The sequence below is a fragment of the Sesamum indicum genome, linkage group LG9 (assembly GCF_026168435.1).
Source record: "Sesamum indicum cultivar Baizhima isolate 11 linkage group LG9, ASM2616843v1, whole genome shotgun sequence".
Taxonomy (NCBI): Eukaryota; Viridiplantae; Streptophyta; class Magnoliopsida; order Lamiales; family Pedaliaceae; genus Sesamum; species Sesamum indicum.
Window position 1 is genome coordinate 7179719 of NC_142665.1, and position 24008 is coordinate 7203726.

General features: G+C 35.4%; 5 protein-coding genes across 6 annotated transcripts; 2 read left to right on the top strand and 3 right to left on the bottom strand.

The window, feature by feature from the left end:
* Positions 1–553: 553 nt before the first annotated feature.
* Positions 554–6459, bottom strand: LOC105170972 (Glyceraldehyde-3-phosphate dehydrogenase-like family protein). Its single transcript, XM_011091947.3, has 13 exons — positions 6173–6459; positions 5940–6090; positions 5761–5838; positions 5541–5656; positions 5248–5301; positions 4481–4568; positions 4267–4359; positions 3036–3076; positions 2425–2478; positions 2175–2338; positions 1833–1902; positions 1031–1203; positions 554–929 (listed from the first exon to the last, which is right to left on the bottom strand). Exons 1-12 carry the CDS (start codon positions 6266–6268, stop codon positions 1075–1077), a joined length of 1134 nt encoding a protein of 377 aa, XP_011090249.1. The 5' UTR covers positions 6269–6459; the 3' UTR covers positions 554–929; positions 1031–1074.
* A 2846-nt stretch (positions 6460–9305) lies between these two features.
* On the top strand, positions 9306–10956 carry LOC105171150 (non-specific lipid transfer protein GPI-anchored 2). The gene is made up of 3 exons (XM_011092176.3): positions 9306–9780; positions 10043–10087; positions 10183–10956. The coding sequence occupies exons 1-3, from the start codon at positions 9378–9380 to the stop codon at positions 10257–10259; spliced, it is 525 nt and encodes a 174-aa protein (XP_011090478.1). The 5' UTR covers positions 9306–9377; the 3' UTR covers positions 10260–10956.
* On the bottom strand, positions 10839–13354 carry FBX2 (F-box protein 2). The gene is given in 2 exon segments (XM_011091949.3): positions 10839–11107; positions 11110–13354. Coding segments are annotated over 2 exon segments (1653 nt in total). The 5' UTR covers positions 12721–13354; the 3' UTR covers positions 10839–11065.
* Positions 13355–13637: 283 nt separating this feature from the next.
* LOC105170974 (SMAD/FHA domain-containing protein) lies at positions 13638–16162 on the bottom strand. Of its 2 annotated transcripts, XM_011091950.3 has the most exons (5): positions 15807–16158; positions 15014–15078; positions 14872–14932; positions 14258–14404; positions 13638–13949 (listed from the first exon to the last, which is right to left on the bottom strand). In XM_011091950.3, the coding sequence occupies exons 1-5, from the start codon at positions 16042–16044 to the stop codon at positions 13825–13827; spliced, it is 636 nt and encodes a 211-aa protein (XP_011090252.1). In that variant the 5' UTR covers positions 16045–16158; the 3' UTR covers positions 13638–13824. The 2 variants fall into 2 exon arrangements, with proteins under 2 accessions (XP_011090252.1, XP_011090253.1); XM_011091951.3 differs by lacking the exons at positions 14872–14932; positions 15014–15078 and having other exon boundaries at positions 15807–16162.
* A 2141-nt stretch (positions 16163–18303) lies between these two features.
* On the top strand, positions 18304–23756 carry LOC105170975 (transcription factor GAMYB). The gene is made up of 5 exons (XM_088884697.1): positions 18304–19288; positions 19736–19864; positions 20567–20929; positions 21947–22946; positions 23063–23756. The coding sequence occupies exons 3-5, from the start codon at positions 20570–20572 to the stop codon at positions 23230–23232; spliced, it is 1530 nt and encodes a 509-aa protein (XP_088740823.1). The 5' UTR covers positions 18304–19288; positions 19736–19864; positions 20567–20569; the 3' UTR covers positions 23233–23756.
* The last annotated feature ends 252 nt before the right edge of the window (positions 23757–24008 follow it).

Genomic DNA, 24008 nt, shown 5'->3' on the forward strand with positions numbered 1-24008 from the left:
CTTTACTTGCCTATAAAAAAATATATATTTTTGTAATTTATTATATAATCACCAAAATTATTATTATTTTTCAAGCTTTATTTCTTTTATTTTCATTCACCCCTTTCACATTTTGGATAATAAATATAAATGAAAGTTTGACATTTTTTCCCACATAAAATGAAGCAAAAGATCACATTCTTATAACTCAAACTATCTTTATTCTCAATAACTAAATATTATTTATTATTGTTTCAATAGGAGCAAAGAAAAGTTTGAGGATAATTACATCTACACTCCATAATCTATAATCTATTTATATAAACTACTCCTCTTTCACATACACTTACTAGAAATATCAACATCATTTATACAAAATCACCCCTACCTTTTTAAAATTACACAAACTTATAGAAACGTCAACATTATTACACAAACTATTCCTTTTTTTGTTGTTGTCAGGAATAGTTTCTATAATTGCGGCAAAAAAGAAAGAATGATTTATATAAATAGAGGACAAATGAGGGGTATAAATATAATTATCCCAAATTTTAACTAAAAATAAGAGGTTCGATACTGTTAATGAGGAGAATAACCTTTACTGGATGTAAATCATTAAATCACGAATGAATGATAGTAGTATTTCATTTTATAATATTATCATATTCTGATATAAGAATTGATGATGGATATGAATAGTATGATGTAATAAAGGTAAGTGATGGATGGAATCAAGCAAGTTTTAAAATACTACGTCTATGCCAAGGCACTATGGTACTATGAAACTAGAACCTAAACATAGAAGTTGTAGTTTCACAAGGACAAAAGAAAAAGGATACTGTCTTAACTCCCTCTCTAAGCAGATGCATCCGAGATAATTTGACGTTGTCCACATTAATCCATCTGATTATGCAGTCCGACCACATGGACTTGCTCCGTTGGATCCTCATCTGGTGACAGCTCATAGTCATGTTGTTGAGCTCTAATATTACATCCTCTCATGTAACATCATAGTTTTCTGGAAAGTTAAACCAGAGTGTTCAGTTCTCACCTAATAATCTTGCCCTTTGAGTTTGACTAACCAAGCCAGAGAGTTCAGTGTCGGAAAAGGTCCTGTATATCGAGGATGTCGGCAAGGACACCAGCAGCTGTAGTATCATTGCCTGCCCCAGCACCTTGAATAACCAGTGGTTGTTTACTATAGCAGCGGCTATATATCTCGAGCTGGAATAAAGTACATTACCGATGTATTCAGAATGGTTTCCATACTAGTAAGGATTTTGGAGAGCAAATAATCATTAATTCTAGACTACTAATAGTAATAAATTTAGCAAGAGACAATTATAATGAAAAAGAAGTGTTTCTGGATTTATTATGGCTGGATTCAGTATAATCCTTTTTCACGAAAAGAAAATAAAATCAAGTTACGTCAATAGAACTTTATTGTCGCAAATATAACCAAATACAGAACACATCACGCAAACAAGAGCTACGCATGTAAGAAATCTTCCATTTAATCTTTACTACATTGTGTTTGAGAAAAAACCATTTTCAGAACCTTTTGCGGAAATAGGAGATAGAGAGTCCTGGAGGTAGGTCAAATCTGGGAGTCAATCCCAATGACTTGGTGCTTGGAAATAATATCTTTTAGAGCTTTTCCATTTATCGTCGTTCTACAACATTTTGCAATCCCAATTTCCATTATTTTAGTTAACTGGAATGGTATAATTTACATTAACTTGTGGCTCAGATTAAAAACAAAAAAAACTATATCAAGAGTAGACATATACAAGAATGTGGCAACATGACGGTCTGACAATAGAAAAGTGCATAATAGACAAAAATATCCTTACCACATTATCGCTTCCCTTCAATCTACCCAGAGCCGAGTCTTTTGCAACTTCTTGTATGCCAACTTCGCACCTAGCAGAGGTGTAAAAGGCATGTCATGTGATGAAACTAGTTTTTATTGTAATCCAAGCATATAACTACTGTGCAATGCACAGACAAATGGACTTGATTCTTTACGAGCTAATCTATGCTGAGTAGATTATAAGAACTAATTGATACAACATTCTATTTTGTAGCACTATCCAAGACTATAAACATAGAAGGCATATCTACATATCTAGTTATAAGTTAGTTTGTGTATTTATTCATCCAGCTGCAACACCTAATAAGAAAAGATGAGATACCTGGACTCCTCAATCAAACAAACATAGCGGAGAACCTTTCCCTTTGAAGAAGCATTATCAATCCGGTTTTGAATATCCTTATCAAGCAAAGGCAGGCCATTTGACAAAAATTCATCCACGGACATTACATCAGGTCCCATTTCCACAGGATACAAGCTTTCAACCTTCCAGAAAAAATTGAATTAAGTATCTAATTTATGACCTTATTTGATCAAGGGTGCAATAGCTTTGGCACACTGTACAAACTAACCTTAATGCTGTCCAAGTTGATGCGACGTCCTAGGAGTCGAGCAAGGATGAGAGCCTATCATCCAAAAAAAAAAAACAACAACAAAGTACCTCAATAATATATCATTACCATTTACCCAAAAAAATATATATATTATTACCATTTCATTCATTTTCTTCTAGTTAATGTCCTGCATATTGAAATGGCTGTGAAAAAATATTGCAACTTCTTTTCTGTAGAGTGCAGAGTAAAGTCTGACACTCAAATGTGATCACAACATTCTATTTAATCTTTGCTAAGCCGCAAACAGATTAACAAGGAACACACTTAAAAATGCACATGAGCCCCTACTGCAAGGTAACTTATAAAACTGACAATCATTGTATGTTTTGATAGGCACCAGAATCTAACCAGACTTAGCTTAGTTACCTATTGATGCATGCAAGTGATCAAAATTGTTGTTGCTCTATCTTAGTTATTTGACGAATTGAACTATGACAGGAAACTTTACTATAGGAGATACCAGAACTATTTTTCAAGACACAGCAGTGTGCATGCCATCATGCCTCTAACTAAATCAAAATGATGCTTTAAACAAAATCTCCGCAAAATGGAGAGGAATTCGTACAGACCTTTCTAGCTACATCCATCCCACTGAGATCATCTCGAGGATCTGAGAGCAAATATGACATCTGAAGTTAGAACAATAGACAAAAAAAGGAAAAGAAAGGAAGAGAGCGCCAGAAAACTAGTACAATGCAAAAACTCCAACCAAAGAACCTATCCCATTTAATGTTTCTTATAAGTCCTCTAAGTTCTGAATTTGAAGTATAGACCTCTCCTCGGTCCATGTTTACTACGATTCTTAGTTCATACAGTCTAATCAGCAAATGAAATTCAAAGTGTTGTTCGGAGTATGTTAGCTGCCTCTCCTTTTGGTTTGCAAAGAAGGTATATGTCAAGCTCCTTTTTCCTCTTTATCATGTAAAGCATAATTTCCTAAACCACGTAGCAAATGAATCATCTGGGTCTTAGTTTTCCTCCCTGACAAATAATTCCCTGCTATGATTTGATTAAATTACCTGCTACAAGCCACAAATGCAGCAGAAAAACAGATGGATTTAAGATGTGTGCCTTCTTCTTGTAAAAATGTCATATGCAATTAGGCTATAACCTACTTTACAGCATTTGAGTCACTCTATTGCCCATGCACAGCCTATGAACAAGAAATGCATATTATCTAATGTATCTGGGAGGTGGAAACTAAGATGAGAGGAGAGCCCATTCAATTTTTAAGATTGTTTTTGGATAACCAAGAATGACCCCTCGCTTCCTCTTAGGAAATGTATAATCTGAAATAACACCGTGGGGGGGCTGTGGGCCTCTGACAAATGGGAATACTGTTATCCTCACCTTGCGGATAATCATAAAGGATCATTTCCAAAATAATCTAGTCATAAAGGAAACTTAGCTTATGTTGGCCTTGAACATGTTAATTTCTCTTAGCAACTGTAAACGACAATTTGACCTCGGCTCAATAATACAGAAATCAAGTTCTTGTTATTTTGTTTGTGCTTACATGTAATCTCGATCTCTAACAAACGGGAATACTGCTATCACTCACCTTGTGGATAATCATAAAGGATCCTGTCCAAAATAATCTAGTCTCATAAAGGAAACTTAGCTTATGTTGGCCTTGAACATGTTAATTTCTCTTAAGCAACTGTAAACGACAATTTGACCTTGGCTCAATAATACAGAAATCAAGTTCTTGTTATTTTGTTTGTAATCTTGTACACTAGTGATGCATTCAAAGATTGACCAAAGAACTAGTACTAGCATGGGATCGCTGAATTGAGTTACCAGGTTCCGTGTATCCAAGCCTTTTCGCAGTATTGACAACTTCGCTAAAGGGTCGTCCACCTTCAACCTCACTCATCACATAGCCTAGCGTACCTAATAATCAGAAGCATGACAAGTTATCATCATTCTTTTTAGATTATCAATTAAGCTGAAGAAAAACCTAGAGCTTAGTAAAGAATCACGTTATACAGGTAATGTATGGGGGAAAGTATACCACTCAAACTTCCAATAATGCGGAAGATCGGATCTCCTGATGAAAGTATACGATTTATACTTGATATGACAGGAAGACCAGCACCGACCTACCACAGAAGATGCAAAAGAAAGTAGTTATGCTCTCACAGCTTCGCATATAGTGTACAATGTGTCGGTAACAAATATTGAAATATTAGTCATCAGATGCAAACAAGCCTATGAAACGGGATAGCTTCTAAAATATAAATGCCTAGTCAACTACATGTTTTAATAAAGAAATATAAACTTTTCATCAAAATTAGGTGAAATTGATTGCCAAAGCTTGATCTGAAGCTTGTTATAGGAATTGGCTTTTTTCGCAATAAGTAATATATTCAGGTACATTATATGCGCAGTCTGACATTTAGAGCACCTTACTTTAAGGACTTAAAAAAATTCAATAGTGAAGATAATATACCCGCTTGCCTAAGAGGACTTCTGAATAGCTGATACTGCTTAATTTGTGATCTGTCTGGCAATCCAATTAGCCAGATTACCCTAATATAGTGTTCATTTAAAATTTCAAGGATAACGACAAAGACTATAAGGATAGTCGCTGCATAAATGTTGCAGGACAAAGATTTGTTAGCTTTTAATTATTAAAGTAGAACCGAGCTGAAGTTGGAGATTTGATCTTCATTCATTATCAAGTTGCTACTACTCAGCGTTGAACTTTATCCAAAAACACAAAAATGGTTCAGTCCAATCTGCAACCTTGACACTAAGTACCAACCAAGAAACACTTACAGTTGATTCATGTCTAATCCGCCGAGGCTGTGAAACCAACTTGTCATAATCATTCTGCACATCATGAGGAAAAGAACTGTTAAAATTCATAGCCTCACAGTAGGGTCTACTGCTAAAAATCAATAAGATTGCATGATATTATCATTGTTCATTCAACATTCAGCCACACCATAGTGGAAGATCATAGACAACCATGTGGCACGTCAGTAGCACCCAGTCTTATCTTCTTCCAAAGTAAAGTTGCAGTAAAGAAATAACAAAGATGCTGAAATCCAAAAAAAAGACTCAGTTACCAATGAAGAAGTAAGAGGCTTCTTGTTGGCCAGCACCACACAGCAATCTAAATTTACCGCCTGACTCAGCAACTCAACGGTTTGAGAGCTGGCTGAGCAGTCAACAAGTGTCAATCCTGTCAGATTAAGCGTGATGATTAGCAAAGGCTAATTTTTTTTTATCCCATTGATCAAGTCGAGTCAATAAATGCGAAGATCACAGGATCAAACTATATACTACCACTCAATTTTCGCAAAGTAGCAGCAAATTCCATGACTTTCCGCGCAATTTCTTGACCAGAAAACACTTGGCATCCACCTACATTTTGCATAAAACACACGCCATTATACCTATGCACTACATATGTGGTCATCGTTGCCGCATTTTAACAAATAACAAATAAACAAATAAACAATTACCAAAATTAGCGAGTTCCTGCAACGAAGACCCACTGGACTTGACTTTGCAAAGTTTCAGCAAGAACTCATCATCCAAATGGGAGGTCAAAACATCCGGTGCGGCAACCATAGATTTACTGTCGCACACTCCCACCACTCTCAGCATCACCCCCTGAAACATTTGCAACCCAAGAAATAGCGAAGTGAATAAAATGCAGAGTGCATGCATGATGGGGAAAAAAAACGCAAGAAACCTGTTTGGAATGGAGGGGCCGGCAGGAGACGATGTGGTGGAGAAGCTGGCGGCCCACCTCGCCGCAGCCCATCAGCAGCAATGGAATATTAACCATTTTCAATCGCTCTGATTTCCTTATTTCTCTTCCCTGTTTAAATTTTCTAAATTCTTTGATCAGTTGGGTTTTGGTTTCCGATGGGTGATTGATTGAGCGAACTTGTGACAGTCTTTGATTCGATGTTTGAACTCTTCTTGAAAGTCGACAGAGGAACTTGTCCTTTTTCTGTTTTCACTTTTATTTTTTATTTTGTTTCTTGGAGCTTAGTTTGTTGGCTTAATTGCATAGTTTGCAGTGTTGCCCCTGTCAAAGTCCCACTTTTCAATTTACCCCTCTCAGAAAAAAGTAAAAGATTGAAGAGACATTAAACAGAATTAATTTCATAAGTACACATGTGGTAAAAAATAAATAAAGAAAATAGCATATAGACATGGAGCATGAAAAAGATTTTCCATTCATAAAACTCCCTTGAACTTTTGTGTAATTATGGTTACATTCTTTATAGTTGAAAAATTATATCTAGTAGCCCTGAGATTTGCTTCCGTCTAACAAATAAGTTCCTCCGTTAGTTGAAATTTATTGAATTTGCTGATATTGATAAAAAGATTTATTTGAGTGGTACTTTTATTTAATTTTTTATTAATATCAGCAAATTTGGTAAATTTTGACTAATAGAAGAATTTATTTGTTAGATGAAAGCAAACCATAAAGATGCTAGATGTAAGTTTTCAAAGCACAAGAAATCTACGTGTAATTACATCAAACTTAAGGGAAGAGAGTGTAATTATCCCTAAAATATATTGTTGACCTTCGCCCTGTAAATATTGCGTTTGCTTGAATTGTTGTATTTTCTGGCATTATTGCATGCAACTATGGGGGCAAATCTTCATTCATACTCATGAAACATACACTGTGTGAGTGTGCGGAAATACTGACTAGCTTGTTGGCGCTAGGCCGATATAGTGGGTGATAATTATTTTCACATAAACCCTATGTCAGTTGGTATTGGAGTCTGATAGGTTGAAGTTAAATATATCGAATTTTTTAATTTTAGAATTATTTTAAAATTTTTGTAAAGCATAGAACTAGGTATGGTTTCTCTTGTGGACATGTCACTTTTGCCCTATGGAATTAATAATAAATGGATACTTATTTCATATCTGTTATTTATTTGTCAATATGGCTAAACTTAGTTAGCGAAGCTGAAACCCCTGTGATTAAAATCAGATCATGGGTTCAAGCCTCATCAATGCATCAGTATTGATTTACTTTAATAGTAATTGTTAGTCTACTGTAATAGTAGTTATTGATTGATTATACATTGGTATTTTTGGCGCACATTTGGTGATAATTGAAAATTATAATGTAATTATAATCGATTCACTCAAAAAAAAAAAAAAGAAAAAATCACCCCTCTTCATCTAGATTAATAAATTTATAATGGAGCCTTCAATTTCCAGATAATTCCAAGACCTACCATTCAACCATACTTTTGTTGAGACTTGTGGGCAAAAAATGTAGGGGGTGACATAGTTAAGATTTTCAGTTGCACATACAAGGCTAATTAAAATAAAGCAAATGAATTAATATACCTAGAAAGAAAGTCACACTTGAAAGAATAATGATCATTTAACAATTAAATTTTTTAGATTATTTTACATACACCTGAATAAAATACTTTGTGAATCATTAGGGCTCGTTTGGTTCGTGTGATGGGATTAAACGTGATAATATTAGATAAGATGGAAAAATGAATGATTATTAATCATATCTTGCATTATATGCTATTTGGTTTGAGGTATAAGCGTCTTAAGTCGTGAGAAGAAGAAAGAGAAAATGGGAGAAAGAGTGGAGATGAGGAGATAGAGGGCAAATTAAAGTAAAAAAAAAAAATAATTTTAATTTGTAAGATTACTTATACCAATTAAATAGGGTTGATTCATAATACCATACATTGTGATTAATAAGATTAAATCTGATATTAATATCAGGCTCTAATAATACTAACCAAACGTGTGACTATGCATAATAAATAATTTTATCATATATCTAATCACACGAACCAAACGAGGCATTAGATTATAAAAAATGAAGAAATCCTACGATTTTAAATGAATCGGTTCCATTAAATCAGTGTATTTAACAAATACACAAGATTTTTCCCATCACTATGAGATGTTTTAATTTGTGTAATCATTTCCCCTAAAGTATTTTGGGAAAAAAATTAATAAAAAGGGTCAATTATATTAATTCCTAAAGTTATGTCAAATTACACGAATACTCCCTACTCTTTGCAAAATTATAAGTACACTCTTTGAGAAGATCGTAATTATAATTTACATTAACACCTCCTTAGGAGCAAATTACAAACATACTTTTCGAAATAATAATTATAATTTATATTAACACCACCTTAAAAATAAAAATATTTACGTAAATATCGTTGAGGTGAATATGATAAGATGTACTTGTAATTTTGCAAAAGAAATTTGGTATATTAATGCATGGGATTGGTTGCTGGTGTGAAAGAAGGAAATGCATTCAAATATACACTCAACACAATAATTAAACACAGTTTGGTAATGGGCTGCTGCCATATGCAATAGGCAACTCAAAATGCCTGCTATAAGTTAGCCACACTTTTTGCTCAATGCTACCTGTTTCAAATCAACATACACAACAACAGTATCTAAATTGTCTTTAATTACAACCACCCACTTTATTTTAATTTAATATCATTTTCATCACAAATGCATACTATATAAAATATTCAATTAAATATGCTTATATATTTTATAAGATATTTTTAACAGTTGTAGCATAAGTTTTTGAAGCATTTAAATAAAGTAAAGTGATGTAACTTATATTAGTAATAAAAATTTTGTAATTAAAATGAATGAAATGGAAGAAATTTGTATTTTAAAATAAATTAGGAACAACTTATTTTGTTGAAAAGAATTTAGAAGTTCTTGATATTTTGTTTTTGAATTTTATAAAGTTGTTTTTCAAAAAAATAATTAATAATAAACACTTTGTAATATGTTATAAGTTTTTATGCATCTTTAAACCAGTTATAAATTCTCATCTGTTAGCAGTCCTACAAGAATGCTAAACACACAACTACTCTCTATACAAATAACAATAGCCACCACCACCACCACCACCAATGGTCACATTAACCACAACCATGACCACGGCCAAAACCACCACCACCACCACCTGCCTGCTCATTATCACGGCCATCTTCCTGGCGGCACTTCCACGCATCGAAGCACAACCACTGTCTCCCGCCCCTGAGCCACTGGCTGCTCCTTCTCCTGGGCCAGATTGCCTCACGTCTTTGGGGACCATGGCCGATTGCCTAACCTTTGTGGACTATGGGAGTAACTTGACAAAACCGGACCCGGCCTGCTGCCCGGAGGTGGCAGAGCTGGTAAACAACCAACCAATATGCCTGTGTAAGATGCTTGCCAACTCTACTCAATTTGGTATCTCCATCGACAGGAATAGGGCCCTTAAGCTGCCCTCCGTTTGTAGTTTCACCACTCCTCCGGTTAGCTTGTGTGCAGGTACGTGCGTGCATTTTTCGAGTTATGTCTTGGAATCTCAGAATATTTTAGCATGGATTACGTTGGACTACATATAACCAATCTCACATAATAAATATATGTATAATAAACTTATTGTGTGATTGTTCTATGTTTCGAATGTAATTCGTGTTAAGAATTTTTCATAAAAACAATTTTGTCGTTGGTTATATTATATCCGCATATTAATTAATCTACCTTAATTCTGGTTACTGTAATAATACTTCTATTTTATGCTCTGAAGCTATTGGTGTTCCAGTAGCAGATTCAGCACCAAGCCCTTCAGCAGGTAAAATTTCTTATTCCACCCCCCTTGAATAAAGAATATTTTTATTTTGTTTCCTATCTCATGTTAATTTAATTATTTTGAATGTGGATGAGCAGGTGGAAGCCAATCTCCTGGAAGCCCAAGCTATTTCCTCATTGGATTTGCACTTGTTTTATTCACATCTTTCTTTTAAGGGTAAATTACAATGATATCTCTTGAAATTTTTCATAATTATAAATTTCTTATTGTTTAAAAAAATATAAATACTTCTAAAATTAATGATCATCTAACAAAAAATCCCTCGTAATAGTGATTGTAGAGGGTATGTGTTAGACAATCGTTAATTTCAGGAGAATATTTGTAATTTTTCAAATAAGATATCAATTATAATAAATTTCAAAAGAGCCCATTATAATTTACCCTGTTTTTAATCATACTATGTATTTCTTGGAGTTGATTTCTTGATTTTCATTTGTATGATGTAGCAACTCTGAATAATATCCAGAGTTTGATTTATGGTTTTAAATTCAGAGCTACTCATATTTCCTAGCAAGTGATATTGTGTGTGTTTTTTTTATTCTCCTGTTTGGAGTTCTGAAACAATTTACAACTTTTACATAGTAAACTCAAAATTGAGAAAAGTACCTAACAAGTGTTCCTTGACTTTTCTGGATTTTCTACTGCAAAATGATACTGCATCTCGTATTTCATTTAATATATTTATACCGTGATTCTTTGAGCGCAATTGCAGAGGACTGCATTATAAAAGGTCTATAAACAATCAAAACCTCATTGCTTTTGTATGAAAAACAATTGTTGATGGTAAAGAGGGCGAGAGAACGCTGATCGCCAACTCAAACATTCGTCTGAATCTAGACATTCTAGCAAACGACAGAGGTAGAAACCTACAAAGGCCGATTACACTACAGATTCATACATGATTCAGCGTTTAACAGTAAGATAACAGTGTAAAAACAAATCAGAAGCTATAATCTACGGCTATGCCTTTAGTTTCGCACTTACTCTACGCTTGCTATGCTGCACCCACTCTTTTTGCTGTTTAGCTGATTCTTATTTGCAACAACTGAACATTGCTCGTCCTGGCTACCCTTAGCACCTGGCTGTGGTTGGAGCCTACGACGTCTCATCCTGTTTTCAAGCCTTATACCCCTCAAGGTCCTGACCCTCCTCTCAATCTCCAGCGCTTGTGAAAAGTTCCAGATCCTGACAACTCCTTCTTCACCTCCACAAACAATTCGATCAGAACCAATCCCAATGGAGAACAAGTTACATCCAAACCCATGAAGCATTCTCTGTGGGGGTTCTACATTCTTTTGATCCAAGTAGTTACTTTTAGAAGTATTTCCATTAGAAGAATGTCTTTTCGTCTTCAATAACTCTCTCACATCAATGAGTGAAATCTTTCCATCACTGGAAGCTGAAACCAGCCAGGGGAACTCAAATGCAAGAGAATAAACAGACCCATTGTGAGGAATCCAAGTTGCAATCTTTCTCATATTGCACTTAATATTCCTGGTGATCTCAAACATGTGTACAGAACCATCTTCTCCTCCAGTAAACAAAAACTTTCCCGTGTGACTTCTTGCCAAAGAATATGCATTACCAACATGAGCACTACTATTGAAAGCCAGCTGATTCCCAGTATCAGTTTCCCAAATGTAGACCCCTGAACCTGCCGTGCTCCCTATTGTAGTATCATGAGGGACAAGGCTCCAAACCCAGTCATTGTGCACCAAGACCTTCAAACATTTCAGAGAAGAACGATCCCAGATACGTATGGTCATGTCCCAAGAACCACTATAAATCTTACTAAAATCCAATGCAAGACATGTTATAGGCCCCTCGTGTCCCCAAACTCGGAATTCCATATTCTGATTTTGTGATGCCCTAAGACCAAACAAGTGAGGGTTCCTGTCCTCCACCTTCCAACCATGTATGAACCCATCTGTACCCCCAGCAACCAGAAGCCTCGAATCGGCTGCAACCGCACGAATAGTGCAACCCAGAGGACGGGACGATGCGATTGACAGTCCTTCCTCTATGTCCCACATTCTTACTACCTGATCATACCCTGAGGTGAATACTAGCTTCTTAGAGACTAACACAAAAACAGTCCTAACTGCTTCAGTGTGCCCATACAGTGTGTCGATGCTATAACGTCCCATAAATGTCTTGCTCCGAAACTCTCTCTCCACAAAGAGTTCCTTCCATGACTTCTCATTTGGATATCCTGGCCCTAAACTGACTGAAGTTATCGGATGGCCCCACCTCTCATAGTAGAATTCCTTCCACACATGGTGCTCAGAGGCAAGTCTATACAGAGATGTATTGACACAAGACACAATTCCAAGTTCTCTCGGGTCAAGGAAATTAAGGATTTCAGATATCAGTGCAGGAGGAAGGTCAGCCAATGAGCGGCTAGAATTTGGAAAAGGTTCACTGAAACAGATCCCAAGTTTGAAATTTGCTTCACAAACACTATCAGGATTTTCAGTCTCTAATGGTTCGAACTTTTTCTTGCTTGTCAAAATAAGTTGATCTGCATCAACGTTCTCCCTTTGAATACTACCCAAGCAATTTACTGAAGTGTCTCTCAATCCAATTTTGGTATCCCTTTGGCATTCAAATGCCATAAAATGTTTTTCCTAAACTTGTATATCAATTAAACCCCAGAAAACTCCAGTAATCAACCTCTTAACAGAAAAATTCACTGAATTATATCCCAGTTCACCAAATGAACAATTCAATCAAGTATAAAAGATTGGGTAAAACCCAGAAAACATATGCACAAACCCAATTCAATCACACCTCAAAAAAACCAGAAAGTCAGCCTAATTACTCAAATCCCAGATCTTTGAGAAGCGCAAAGCAACTGGAATCGAGTCACTAACTCAATCAGTAATAACAAAACCGAATTCAATGGGAATAAGACCAATATTTCAAGAATTACTAAAATCACAAACGTAAATATACAGTGGAATAGAAAAATTCAGGGTGTGATTGAGATTGGGCGGAGAAGTACCTCAAAATTGAAAAGGCAAAGATTTCTGCTGCTTCGAGGGAAACTAGAATCGAAGGAAACAGCTAGGTAAGAGTGAAATTCTGCTCTAAATCACTACCAATTTCTTCTACTTTTTGTTTTGTAATAATGATTTGGGGAGAGCTCAAACCGAAAATTAGGGTATAATTCTTGTGGCGGGTCGGGTTTGACAATATTATCAGAATCAGCTCCCCTACGATTTGGTTTCTCATAATTACACAGGCTCCTCTCTAGTTTCCAGAATTGCATATTTATCCCCCTCTCTTTTGAGTAGGGACGGATAAGTGCGTCTTTTCCAGTCATTTCAAAATTATGTGACAATACCTTCTACTTTAAATTGTTTTTCCACTTAAGTCAAGTATAAAAAATTTCAAAATAATATTTTAATATTTCTTCTCATTGAAATTCAATATCCATACTTAGACTCTTAATTTAGTCCTTGTATTTTGATGCGTTCATCGACTATATAAACATCAACCAGTGTAAATCATCTCACGTCAGCCCAACGAATTCCACTACCAACATAACTTCCTCGTATTTTGACATTTTCACATTCGATACATATAGAAAAGAACCCATAAGGGCATTGCTCAAAAATAGCTTAAAAGTAAACATTGTACGGTAAATTCATCATCCGTTGTCTGAGTCAGGCCATCCCAAGAGAGAAGAGGAGAAAAAGAAAGAATAATACATATGATCAGCTCGTCGACTCTAAGTTTTCGCTTGGCACATCCTCCGACATAGCACCAGATTCCTCCGGCTCATAAGCAAACTCCTCTTGCTTAAGTTTATAGACTCTGAATATCGCTAAATTGGTGTCCCCTGACAATCACAAACATCCACAGAAACGAGCACGTTATGGAGAAAATCGCATTTTATCAACCGTATATTGCAAAATCGCAGAAGGTGCTAACCGTAGTCAAAGTAGTAGTCCAAGGATAATAAGTACTAGCAACAATGATAACGAAAGAGAAATAGATGAGTATTTTCTGCCAAAGACCATCTTTCCTCCTGACAGCAAGAACATGATTGTTCTATGCTAAAAACTTTGCAAATTTGGAACTTATATAACTTCTAGTTTCACAATAAAATGGAACTTTTTATGGGAGGAATAGTTAGTGAGTCCGTACCAAATGTAACGAGATTTCCAGGTGATGCAGCGGAGACAACTCCCGGTTGGAGCCGTTTTTCATCAATGAATGTGCCGTTTGTGCTGTCTAAATCTGTGATCAGGAGATTCTCGTCTGTCTTCTGTATCCGAGCATGTAAAGCAGAAACTGTATTGAGTGCGAACAAGTGGAAATAGCACGCATTAGGAACGCGTCTCAAGAGCTTATCTCGTCTCCAATCGACCTAATAATTTCTACTTCATGAATGGAGATTCAAAAAGACATGTTTGCTTTTATTCCAAACTTCATATTTTCACTTTCTACTATTTGAAACAATAATCCATCCATATTACCATATTCCCAATAGAAATATGGTTTGTTCTTGTTATCATTTATACCTTCCAATAAACAAATTTCATATGAAGTATGGTGGATCTTACTATTCCTAAAATACCCAGTGAAGATATTAAATCCGAATCCAATTTACATAAAAATAAATATCTTTCATGCATGGAAGTTTAATATAAAAAAAGACATTAAGCAAACATATTTCATTTCTATATCATTCACCCCCGGCGATTCAACGCAAGAATACAAAAGCGCTGTGATTCTGAATCTAATCTATTTTTGAGTACCTGTAGGCACAGAGATCACAATATCTGCTTTCTCAGGAACGCGTCCCACAGTTACTACGTTCTAAAATAATGTCAAAACTTTTGGCGTCAATGTCAACGTTCTTGAAATGAAGACGTTAACTTCAAATTTTCAAATACTTACGGAAGCTATCTCGAATGGGCTAGGCATCGCAATCTTATAACCTATGTGTCTGGTATCACCATCACCTGTCAAGTACGAGGACATGAGTTCTTGGACATGAATGCATTGGCTTAGAAAACAAAAGGAACAAGATGAATATAAGGCTAGACAGGGCATTTGTCGAGGCGAGAATTGGACTCCTTAGTGCCCCTATAGGTCGAACTAAACTACTAAACATATGGATCAATAACTTTTCATCTTTCCAACATTTCTCAGTTCAACAACTTGCATTACTTCAAATGGCTCTTGTTTTTTTTTTTTTTTTAAATTTCTCATCCATTCGAAACTAATTCCAAGAGATTAAATTTACCGTACACATTCCAACCTCAGGTAGAGTGAATATTAACTATTAAGTGAAATTATTCGCATAGTAGTTAAATATGAAACTTAAATAATTCATCGTCTAAGCTTCCAAGAAAATATGCATCACTCTCTTAGCTTCCAATCAAAAAATTTTCACCAAAAAACTATTTTATGCAAACCAGATTCAACCAAATCCAGCCAATCAAATAATCAATATAGCTGTTGTTGATCAATCTCTCTACATTATACACTAATCACTACGGGCACATCCAAACCCCGTCGAACCCAGAATTTTCCTGGCTTCTATCCATTCTATCTACATTCTCCATTTGGCACATTATCAAGTCTTGATCAAGCCTAACATACACTAGAAGCAAAAAATCTCTCTCTCTCTGACACACACACACACACACACTAGTATGATTAGTGAGGAGAAATATAGCTTACTGACCTATGGGTTCAAGAAGCCATCTTACAGAACCATCTGCAGAACTGTTTCCAGAATCAGAAGCTCTTATAGCACCAAAGTTCCTCAACTGTCTGCCACTGCATTTTAGCTTTCTGGGCAGGCAATTATAGCCCAGAAAATTCACAGAAAACTGGGCAGCAACGCTTGATTTAGCTGGGAAAAAACCAGGAGAGAAAGAATTGGTCTTGGCATATGAGAGAGAATGGGTAGTCATTTCCATTTCTGGTTTCTTGATTTTTCCTCTCTCTCTCTCTCTCTCTCTCTCTCTCTCTCCAGATACAAACTCTGCAATGTGCAACAATCAAGACTGTTGAAATAAATATCCCCTGAATTCTGATCGTAGGAAAGAATGGCGAGAGAGAGTACGTGGCACACATTTAATGCTGTATGCTGATCTTTGGATAACAAAATTCTTGGGCCTTGTTTGGTTTCATTCCAACAGCCCAATATATTACGAATTTTTGTTTTATAATAATTTAAAAGATAAGAGTGAATATACTAAATTTCTCAAAAAAACACACACACAATAATATTCATATTTCTCATTTTATTTTTCAAGAATAAAAAAAAACGTATATATTTAAAAATCAACACCAAACAAAGCCTTTGAATTTCCAGAGTTGGGCTTGTCACTAATTAATGCTGACAAAGAGACAACGGAGCAATGCTCCAAGAATTGGATTCTTGATTTTGGGCTACAACATCATGAAGCCCATTTGGGCTGGAATTGTCCCAAGAAGCCCATATTAGATTGGGGAAAAAGGGATTAGGGTTTCGAATCTAGGGTTGGAAACTTGGAAGTGATGAATGTACGTACATTTAAAAAAATTAAAAATAAATATGGTTATATCAATCTAAATTTCAAGACTATTTTCAATTGGCATCCAAGAAATACTATGCATTAAATAATATTTCTTTAAAATTAATCCCAAACATAATTAAGCGACTACCGTATTTGTTATCAGACAGAACCAATAAATATGATAATTTAAAATTAATTATAACATCTTTGAGTAATTTATTGTCACAATCTATTCTCATTGTCGATTCCAATAATGGTGTGTTGATATGGTGAGATTGATAAAGCCCTTTTGAAGCTTTTCTAAGAGTAGTTGAAAATTGAGGGGATTGAAATTGACAAAAAGAAGATCATCTTTTTGAGTGAAGAAACTTTACGTGAAAAATGTGAAACCAAGACCCATTGTACTTGAATGCATATCTGGTTTTGGAATATTGGAGTGTTCAATTTCACATAATATTAGATTGAGGATTATTTGTTATGAAATTTAAAAGTTTATTATTATGAGTAAAGTTATAATTTCGCAATATTCTGCCAGCACAATAATTTATGGATCATCTTTATGGTATTTCACTCGAAACTATTTTAGTGCAATATTGATTTTGAGCAACCATAGGCGTACGAAAATTTTACGAACCTAAATTCAATTTCTAACAATGACGACCAGCATAGCAATTTACTTTGATCGTGATTATAAAAATTTATGGTTGATATAAAATATAAGATAAATTACAATGAATTTTTCTGAGGTTTCACATAATACAAATGCCCTGTTGTTGTTTTGAAAATCACTAATACCCCTTAATTCTAACAGTCGTCTGACAACTAGTTTAATCCATTAGGCCCTGCGTCAAGTTTTCATTTTTTTTTTTTTCTGAACTGACCAAAATATTTTTGTGAATTATAAATTATAATTTTATCTATTTTTTAAATATTTTGATATTTTGTATGGATTAGATGGATACTCTATTTTATATAAAATTTTCAAAATATTTTATCCATTTCATCTGATTTTTTATATTTAAAAAAATAAAAAATACTGGAAACTTTGATAATTTTAGACCTTCAAATTAAATGTATATTTATAATTATGTCAAACTTTAAAAAAAAAACTCATTGTTAATTTTGGAGATTCAAATAATTTTGGGGTATGAGACCTACCTAAGAGGGAATTTGGGGTGAGCTTATAAATTTTTTAAAATATATTATAAAATGTTCGAAAGTTTGTAAATTAAATAAAAAAAATTATTTGTCCTTTTTATCTTAAAAAAAAGAATTTATACTTATTAACTCTTTTAGGAAAAGAGTAAGTAGTTGGCAATTGATTTTTAAATTTTTTTGTGTATTCTGTCAATTTTGATGATATTAATAATAAAATTATCATTATGAATACTATACATTTATTTTATCAAAATATTCTAAATTTTTATTTTAAAATGTAATTTAATATTTATAAGTTATTAAAAACATATTATGGGAGTTATAAAACATTGTAATATCATATGAGTTAAAATATTAATGTAAATTGAGTTTTGGACTTAGTTAATGAACATATAAATAGAGAAGTACGATGTGCTGTAAGGGTTGTACTTTTTGTGTATGATGAAAGCTATAAGTATTAGGTTAGCAGTTGCTTATTGAAACTTCTAATCTTTTCTTAATTCCACCATAAGTTTGGCAACCTTACCCCACCCCCCCTCGTACCCACCCCCACCTTCACCCTGCTCGCTTTCTCCCTCATATAAATGGCAGAAATTTAGGCTTTCTGCTAGCTGGTTCTGAGTTCTTTCTCTCTCACAGAACACACACAGAATGAGAGAGAGGGAGAGTGATGTTGGGATGGTTGGATGGAGTTTAACCAACGCATAGTAGAATCAAAGAGAACATGAAAATGGCTACAGGAGAAGTGAAGGGGGGAGAGTTGGAGTTGTGAGTGAGTGTGTCTGTGTATGTGTTTGTGTTTTGCTGTGGTGCTGCTGCAAAATTGATGTAAAATGAGGTGTTTCTCAGCCCTTAAATCTCTCATCTAGTTTCTCTCATCTCTTGCCATCTATAATCTCTATATTGGGTTTTTCCTTCTTCTTTTTTTTGGTTTTTATTCTTTCAAATTTAATATCCCATCAGCTCATACCTCTCTCTCTCTCTCTCTCTCTCTCTCTCTCTCTCTCTCTCTCCTCTATCTATCTTAAGTTTCAGTCACTCTCTCTATATCTATCTTTCTCTCTCTATATATATGTGAATAAGTGGATCTTGGTGTCATTTTCATCTATTCTTCACTGATCACACAATAGGGTTTCCTGGATTTTCTTGTTATTTCATTTCAGTTTCTAAATCTTTAAAAAGGACAAAAGAAAAGGGAACAAGAATTAAGGTTTTTTTTGGTTTTTCAGTTCTCATTGTTCTGATTCTGCGTGCCCGTCAACAAATTTCAGCTGGTATTTGATTTTGTTGTGTTCGTAAGTATAATTTGGCCCAGATTTGATTTTGAGGCATTTTTCCGTTTTCCTTGAGTTTCTCAGATTCTTATTTTCTTTTTCTTTCTTTATTCTGATATAAGAAAATTCCCTTTGCCAGAAAAAGAAAATCTGGGTTCTTGGGTATGATTCTAAGCTTTTGAGAGACTGATTATTTGCTTCAGCAGAAGTTGATTCAAAGTTGCATCAAGGTAGTAAATGTGCATGAGAAAGTATTAGTTAAGACATTATTGCTTCTTTTGATTTCAGTTAATGATTTGCATGTGCGTGGTTTTGTGTGAATACATCCCATTTTTATGTGAACGCAGACGGGAATTTCTGTTTATTCACTGCCCATAAATTATTTGGCAGACTAGTAATTTCGGGATGTTGAGATCTTGTGCATGGCTGATCTAAAGTTTGGAACTAATAGCATGTTATTTAAAAAATTACCCACTCTTTGACAACTTTTTAATGGATTATGACTATTTTATTGGAAACGTTCAATTACTTATGGGTTCTGATTCACTAATATTGTTTCTTATTTCTGCTAAATTATATGAGCCCTTGGCTTGGCATGCATGTGGTCTTTGATAATTCTTTTCTATAGATATTCTTTATCAAATAGTAATTTTCTTTTTTTGCTCAACTGTATGAAGCTTTGGTTCTGAGCGAATGTAGTGCGGTGCAGAAGTAAAGGATTAGTGTTGTTCTTTAGATATTGCTTGTGAGATCTTGTAATGCATATTGGACAATTGCTCTTCAGCCAGAAATAATGCAAACTAGCGGTGAGTTTTTGGAAATATTTGTTCATTGAGGAATTTAAAGTCTTTTATCTGTTTAGGCAAACAGTCATGATTGGCGTATGTCACACTCAAAATTGATCGTTTAAGTGTAGTGTTTGTGTTCAAATGCTAAGAATCATCATTGGGTTTATTTCCTTTGTAAATCATGAAAGACGGTGAAGATGTGCTTTTAATTCTTGTTAGTCAAATATCTCACCTGGAGTGTGCCGTTTGTTGTATGTAGCCTATATTCCGTTTTAACATGGTCGCTTATATGTCTTCTGGTTCCTCTGCACATGTTTGGGAAGTTTGAGTGGATTGATAACTGTAAGAGTTATGGGGAAATTTAATTTTGTGTCCTTTGTTTGGGTTTTGATTACATGATATATGAAGTGGTCTAGATGGGTGTAGGATCTCCTGGAATGCGATTGGTCCGTCAAAGAATTTGGATTCATGACATGTACTCTCCATTATATTTCATAATGTGTGTGCGGCTTTACTGTTTACATCAATAAATGTCGTACGTCATTTTCTATAATTGTTGTATCTTTCCTAAAATTGTAGTTTGTTCTGCATTTCAAAAGAAAATGTGATTGGATATTTTTGACTGCAATGCATTCTGGTTCCATTGGATAACTTTGCGCTTTCTTCTGTTTCCTGTCTTGCATGCTGTAATGGATTTTTCTTGGTTGTTTGACAAAGTAGGAGATGAGTATGACAAGTGAAAGTGATGAGAGGATGATGCCGAACAATGGTGTAGATTCACCATCAGTTGATGATGCTAACAGTGGAGGAAATGTGGGAGGAAATGGTCCACTTAAGAAAGGTCCATGGACTTCTGCAGAAGACGCAATTTTAGTTGAATATGTTACCAAGCATGGAGAGGGGAACTGGAATGCAGTTCAGAAACACTCAGGGCTTGCCCGCTGTGGAAAAAGTTGTCGTTTGAGATGGGCAAATCACCTTAGACCAGATCTAAAGAAAGGTGCATTCACACCTGAGGAGGAACGCCGTATAATTGAACTTCATGCCAAGATGGGAAATAAATGGGCTAGAATGGCTGCTGAGGTGTGCACTCATGGTCTCTGTGCTTTTGCATTCAGCCAGTCCATTTCTTACACAGCATGTAACTGCAAACAGACATGTCTGATTTTTCTGCATAGTAGTTAAGATTGTAATAATTTCTATTCTCATAATGGAATATGGGTCAAAAGATTTATCTTTTTCTGTTAAAAATGGATGCTTCAGGATATCAATTTGCTTGAAAAAGGTGCAATGCACTATAGCTGTGCAACAACTGAGCTTATTTCCAAATATTCTTATCTCCTGTAAGCTATCCTACCAACAAGCTAGAGGCATGAAGTAGTACTTATTAGAGTACACCCCTGTGATCAGGAAATGTCTTGTCCTAAAATATTAAGTGGAGAAGTGCCTTTCTTTTGAATTTAAAGGAATGTCTAAAAGTGCTCTTATGTTTTACACTATGCTTCTATGAGATAGGAATGAGTTATTATATGCATACATTATGTGTTTATGAGATGATAAATGTAACAATTCTAGGTGAGGAAATCATTTGCTCCGAAGTTGTTCTATTTGTCATTTCTTATAGTGGAAGTTCCTCTATAGGAATAATATTGCTTTCCAGTTCCTTGACTATTCCTGGGTGTTAGCTTCTTGAGACCACTTGTTTGATATTGTTGATACCGATCCTGTTAACATGACCATTTTCGGACTTGGATATAAAATGCCTGTTTTCTAATCTGAGAGCAATTGCATTTTGTATTTGGTGTTCCCTCCAGAGTCCGACTCGGGGTTCTGATAAGTAGGAAGAAATTCTGCCAGTTTTGACTGCATGCATCATTGGAGTGTGTAATTGTGTGTTGATTTTTCCAATCTTGTATCATGCAATTACTTAGCTCTTTATGTAGCAAAGGATTTACACTGATGTAGTGCAATAAACGAATGAAGAATCATTGCTTAATATCCTTAGAAGAGCTACAATGCTAAGTATTTTCTGTTCCTGCAAATTTACTTTTTCACACTCACTTATCACTCTTTTCTCTTTTTTGTTTCTTTCCTACTCAGTTGCCTGGCCGCACAGATAATGAGATCAAGAATTACTGGAATACTAGAATCAAAAGAAGGCAACGTGCAGGCTTACCAATCTATCCACCTGATATCTGTATGCAAGCAATGACAGAGAAACAACCTAGTGACAATATGAATACTTTCTCATCTGCGGAAGTGCACCATCCTGACTTCATGCCAGTCAACAACTTCGAGATTCCAGCTGTAGAATTTAAAAATTTGGAACTGAATCAGCAGTTATATTCACCGGCGCTTCTTGACATTCCTGCTGGCAGTTTGCTTGATATTCCTGCAAGTAGCCTGCTAGCACAAGGTCTCCACTCTTCTTACCCTAACAAGTCTTTGCTCTCGACTGTCCATCCATCCAAACGCCTTCGTGGATCAGAATCATTTTTCCCAAGTTTAAATACTGCTATTGGTAATGCTCTAACAGGTGGGAGTCAATACCAAAGTGATGGTTCTTTGCAGATTGCTCAATCTTTTGTGTACTCCTCTCCATATGATCACAGTTCTACTTCTGACCATGCAACATCCTCAAGTTTAATTCCTGGCAGCCATGCCGTTTTAAATGGCACCCCTTCTTCGGAGCCTGCTTGGGCAATGAAGCTGGAGCTCCCTTCACTCCAAACTCAAATGGGTAGTTGGGGCTCACCCTCACCCTCTTCCCCACTGCCTTGCTTCGAGTCTGTCGACATTTTAATCCAAACCCCTCCAACTGAACACACGCAGTCATGTAATCTGTCACCCCAAAACAGCGGCCTGTTGGATGCTGTTCTCTATGAATCAGAAACTATGAAGAACTCAAAGATCGATGATTGCCAGCATACTTCACGTGCTTCCACTGTGGAAGCCGCTATGATGGCTAACTCAACACATGATCTTCATGAAACAGAATGGGAAGCATATGATGAACAGCTCTCTCCTTTAGGTCATTCTTCTTCATCTGTATTCAGTGGGAATTCATTGGATGACCTCCATTCTGCAGAGACCATGCCAGGTCCAAATATTTGGTTTATACATGATTTGTTTACTTAAGTCTCCTTGCTAACCTTATTGCTTTACTTTTCCTCTTTGGATCTGGTTTTCTAATGTTGTTCCTTTGTTATTATGAAGGATGTAGAATTAAAGAAGCAAGTAACCTGGGTCTAATGCAATATGATGAAAAAGTTGAGACAACGAACCAGATGATCTTCTCCAGGCCCGATTTCTTGCTTGCCTCGAACTGTTTTGCTCCTATGAAACACCCTTCCAAGGACCATTCCTTGCTGAAAGATGCAATATGAACACTTCTTGATGATTATTTGAACAGGGATTGCGAGCAAATGGACACAGGTGCTACAAGCATCAGCTCAAGGCCATGGGCATGATTCTTGTTCTTCGACTGCTATGGCTACTGTTTAGTCATTTCATTGCTCTCGATGCAAACTCAAACTTCAAATGCCTTTGGACAATTTTTCTATTTTCAGTTGTTACTTATGCTGTGATCTAAAGTGCTCTCAGTTCTGACTTAATTATCTAGGTACTAGTGGCTTCATAAATCAGAAACAATTCTTCGGTTGTGATGTCTACCAGGCTCATAGCTATGTATTTGCGCATTTTGTACGTCTCTTAATTCTCATGGCGTCGCATGAGAATTTTTGTTCTTGCACTTGACGAACATCATCTGTGAGTTCCTATTGTTGCAGTTGGCTGTTATCTTTTAGTTAGAAAAGATGTTCGTCATGTAATGAGATTATCCGTTGTCATATGTGAAAAGTATGTAGCTGAGGCCTGACTGTATTGCTGCTTCTCTTTCCTGATGTGACAATCGCATTGTGTTTGAAAATATTAATCTGCGAACATTAAGCCATATTTTAGCAATAGCATAATATGCACCTCGTGTTTTTTACACCTAATGCATATGAGAATGTAATTGCTTGTGATTCATGCTCCTTGGCAAGTAGTTGTCTATAGGCATTTTAATAATTGCCCACATAATGTCCCATTTTATGTATGATGAACTGTAGAAGAGCAAGACAAGCAAATTAGTGACTTCTAAGAATCTTCACGAGTTCTTGTG

Coding starts and splice junctions, on each gene's coding strand:
- LOC105170972 (XM_011091947.3), bottom strand. CDS start 6,268: ATGGTTAATATTCCATTGCTGCTGATGGGCTGCGGCGAGGTGGGCCGC. Junction 6,091..6,172: donor GGCCCCTCCATTCCAAACAG/GTTTCTTGCGTT, acceptor CAAATGTTTCAG/GGGGTGATGCTGAGAGTGGT. Junction 4,360..4,480: donor CATTATTGGAAGTTTGAGTG/GTATACTTTCCC, acceptor TCTGATTATTAG/GTACGCTAGGCTATGTGATG.
- LOC105171150 (XM_011092176.3), top strand. CDS start 9,378: ATGGTCACATTAACCACAACCATGACCACGGCCAAAACCACCACCACC. Junction 9,781..10,042: donor TCCGGTTAGCTTGTGTGCAG/GTACGTGCGTGC, acceptor TATGCTCTGAAG/CTATTGGTGTTCCAGTAGCA. Junction 10,088..10,182: donor AGCACCAAGCCCTTCAGCAG/GTAAAATTTCTT, acceptor GTGGATGAGCAG/GTGGAAGCCAATCTCCTGGA.
- LOC105170974 (XM_011091950.3), bottom strand. CDS start 16,044: ATGGAAATGACTACCCATTCTCTCTCATATGCCAAGACCAATTCTTTC. Junction 15,079..15,806: donor ATGGCTTCTTGAACCCATAG/GTCAGTAAGCTA, acceptor CGTACTTGACAG/GTGATGGTGATACCAGACAC. Junction 13,950..14,257: donor TGGAAATCTCGTTACATTTG/GTACGGACTCAC, acceptor TGTGATTGTCAG/GGGACACCAATTTAGCGATA.
- LOC105170975 (XM_088884697.1), top strand. CDS start 20,570: ATGAGTATGACAAGTGAAAGTGATGAGAGGATGATGCCGAACAATGGT. Junction 20,930..21,946: donor GGGCTAGAATGGCTGCTGAG/GTGTGCACTCAT, acceptor TTTCCTACTCAG/TTGCCTGGCCGCACAGATAA. Junction 22,947..23,062: donor TTCTGCAGAGACCATGCCAG/GTCCAAATATTT, acceptor GTTATTATGAAG/GATGTAGAATTAAAGAAGCA.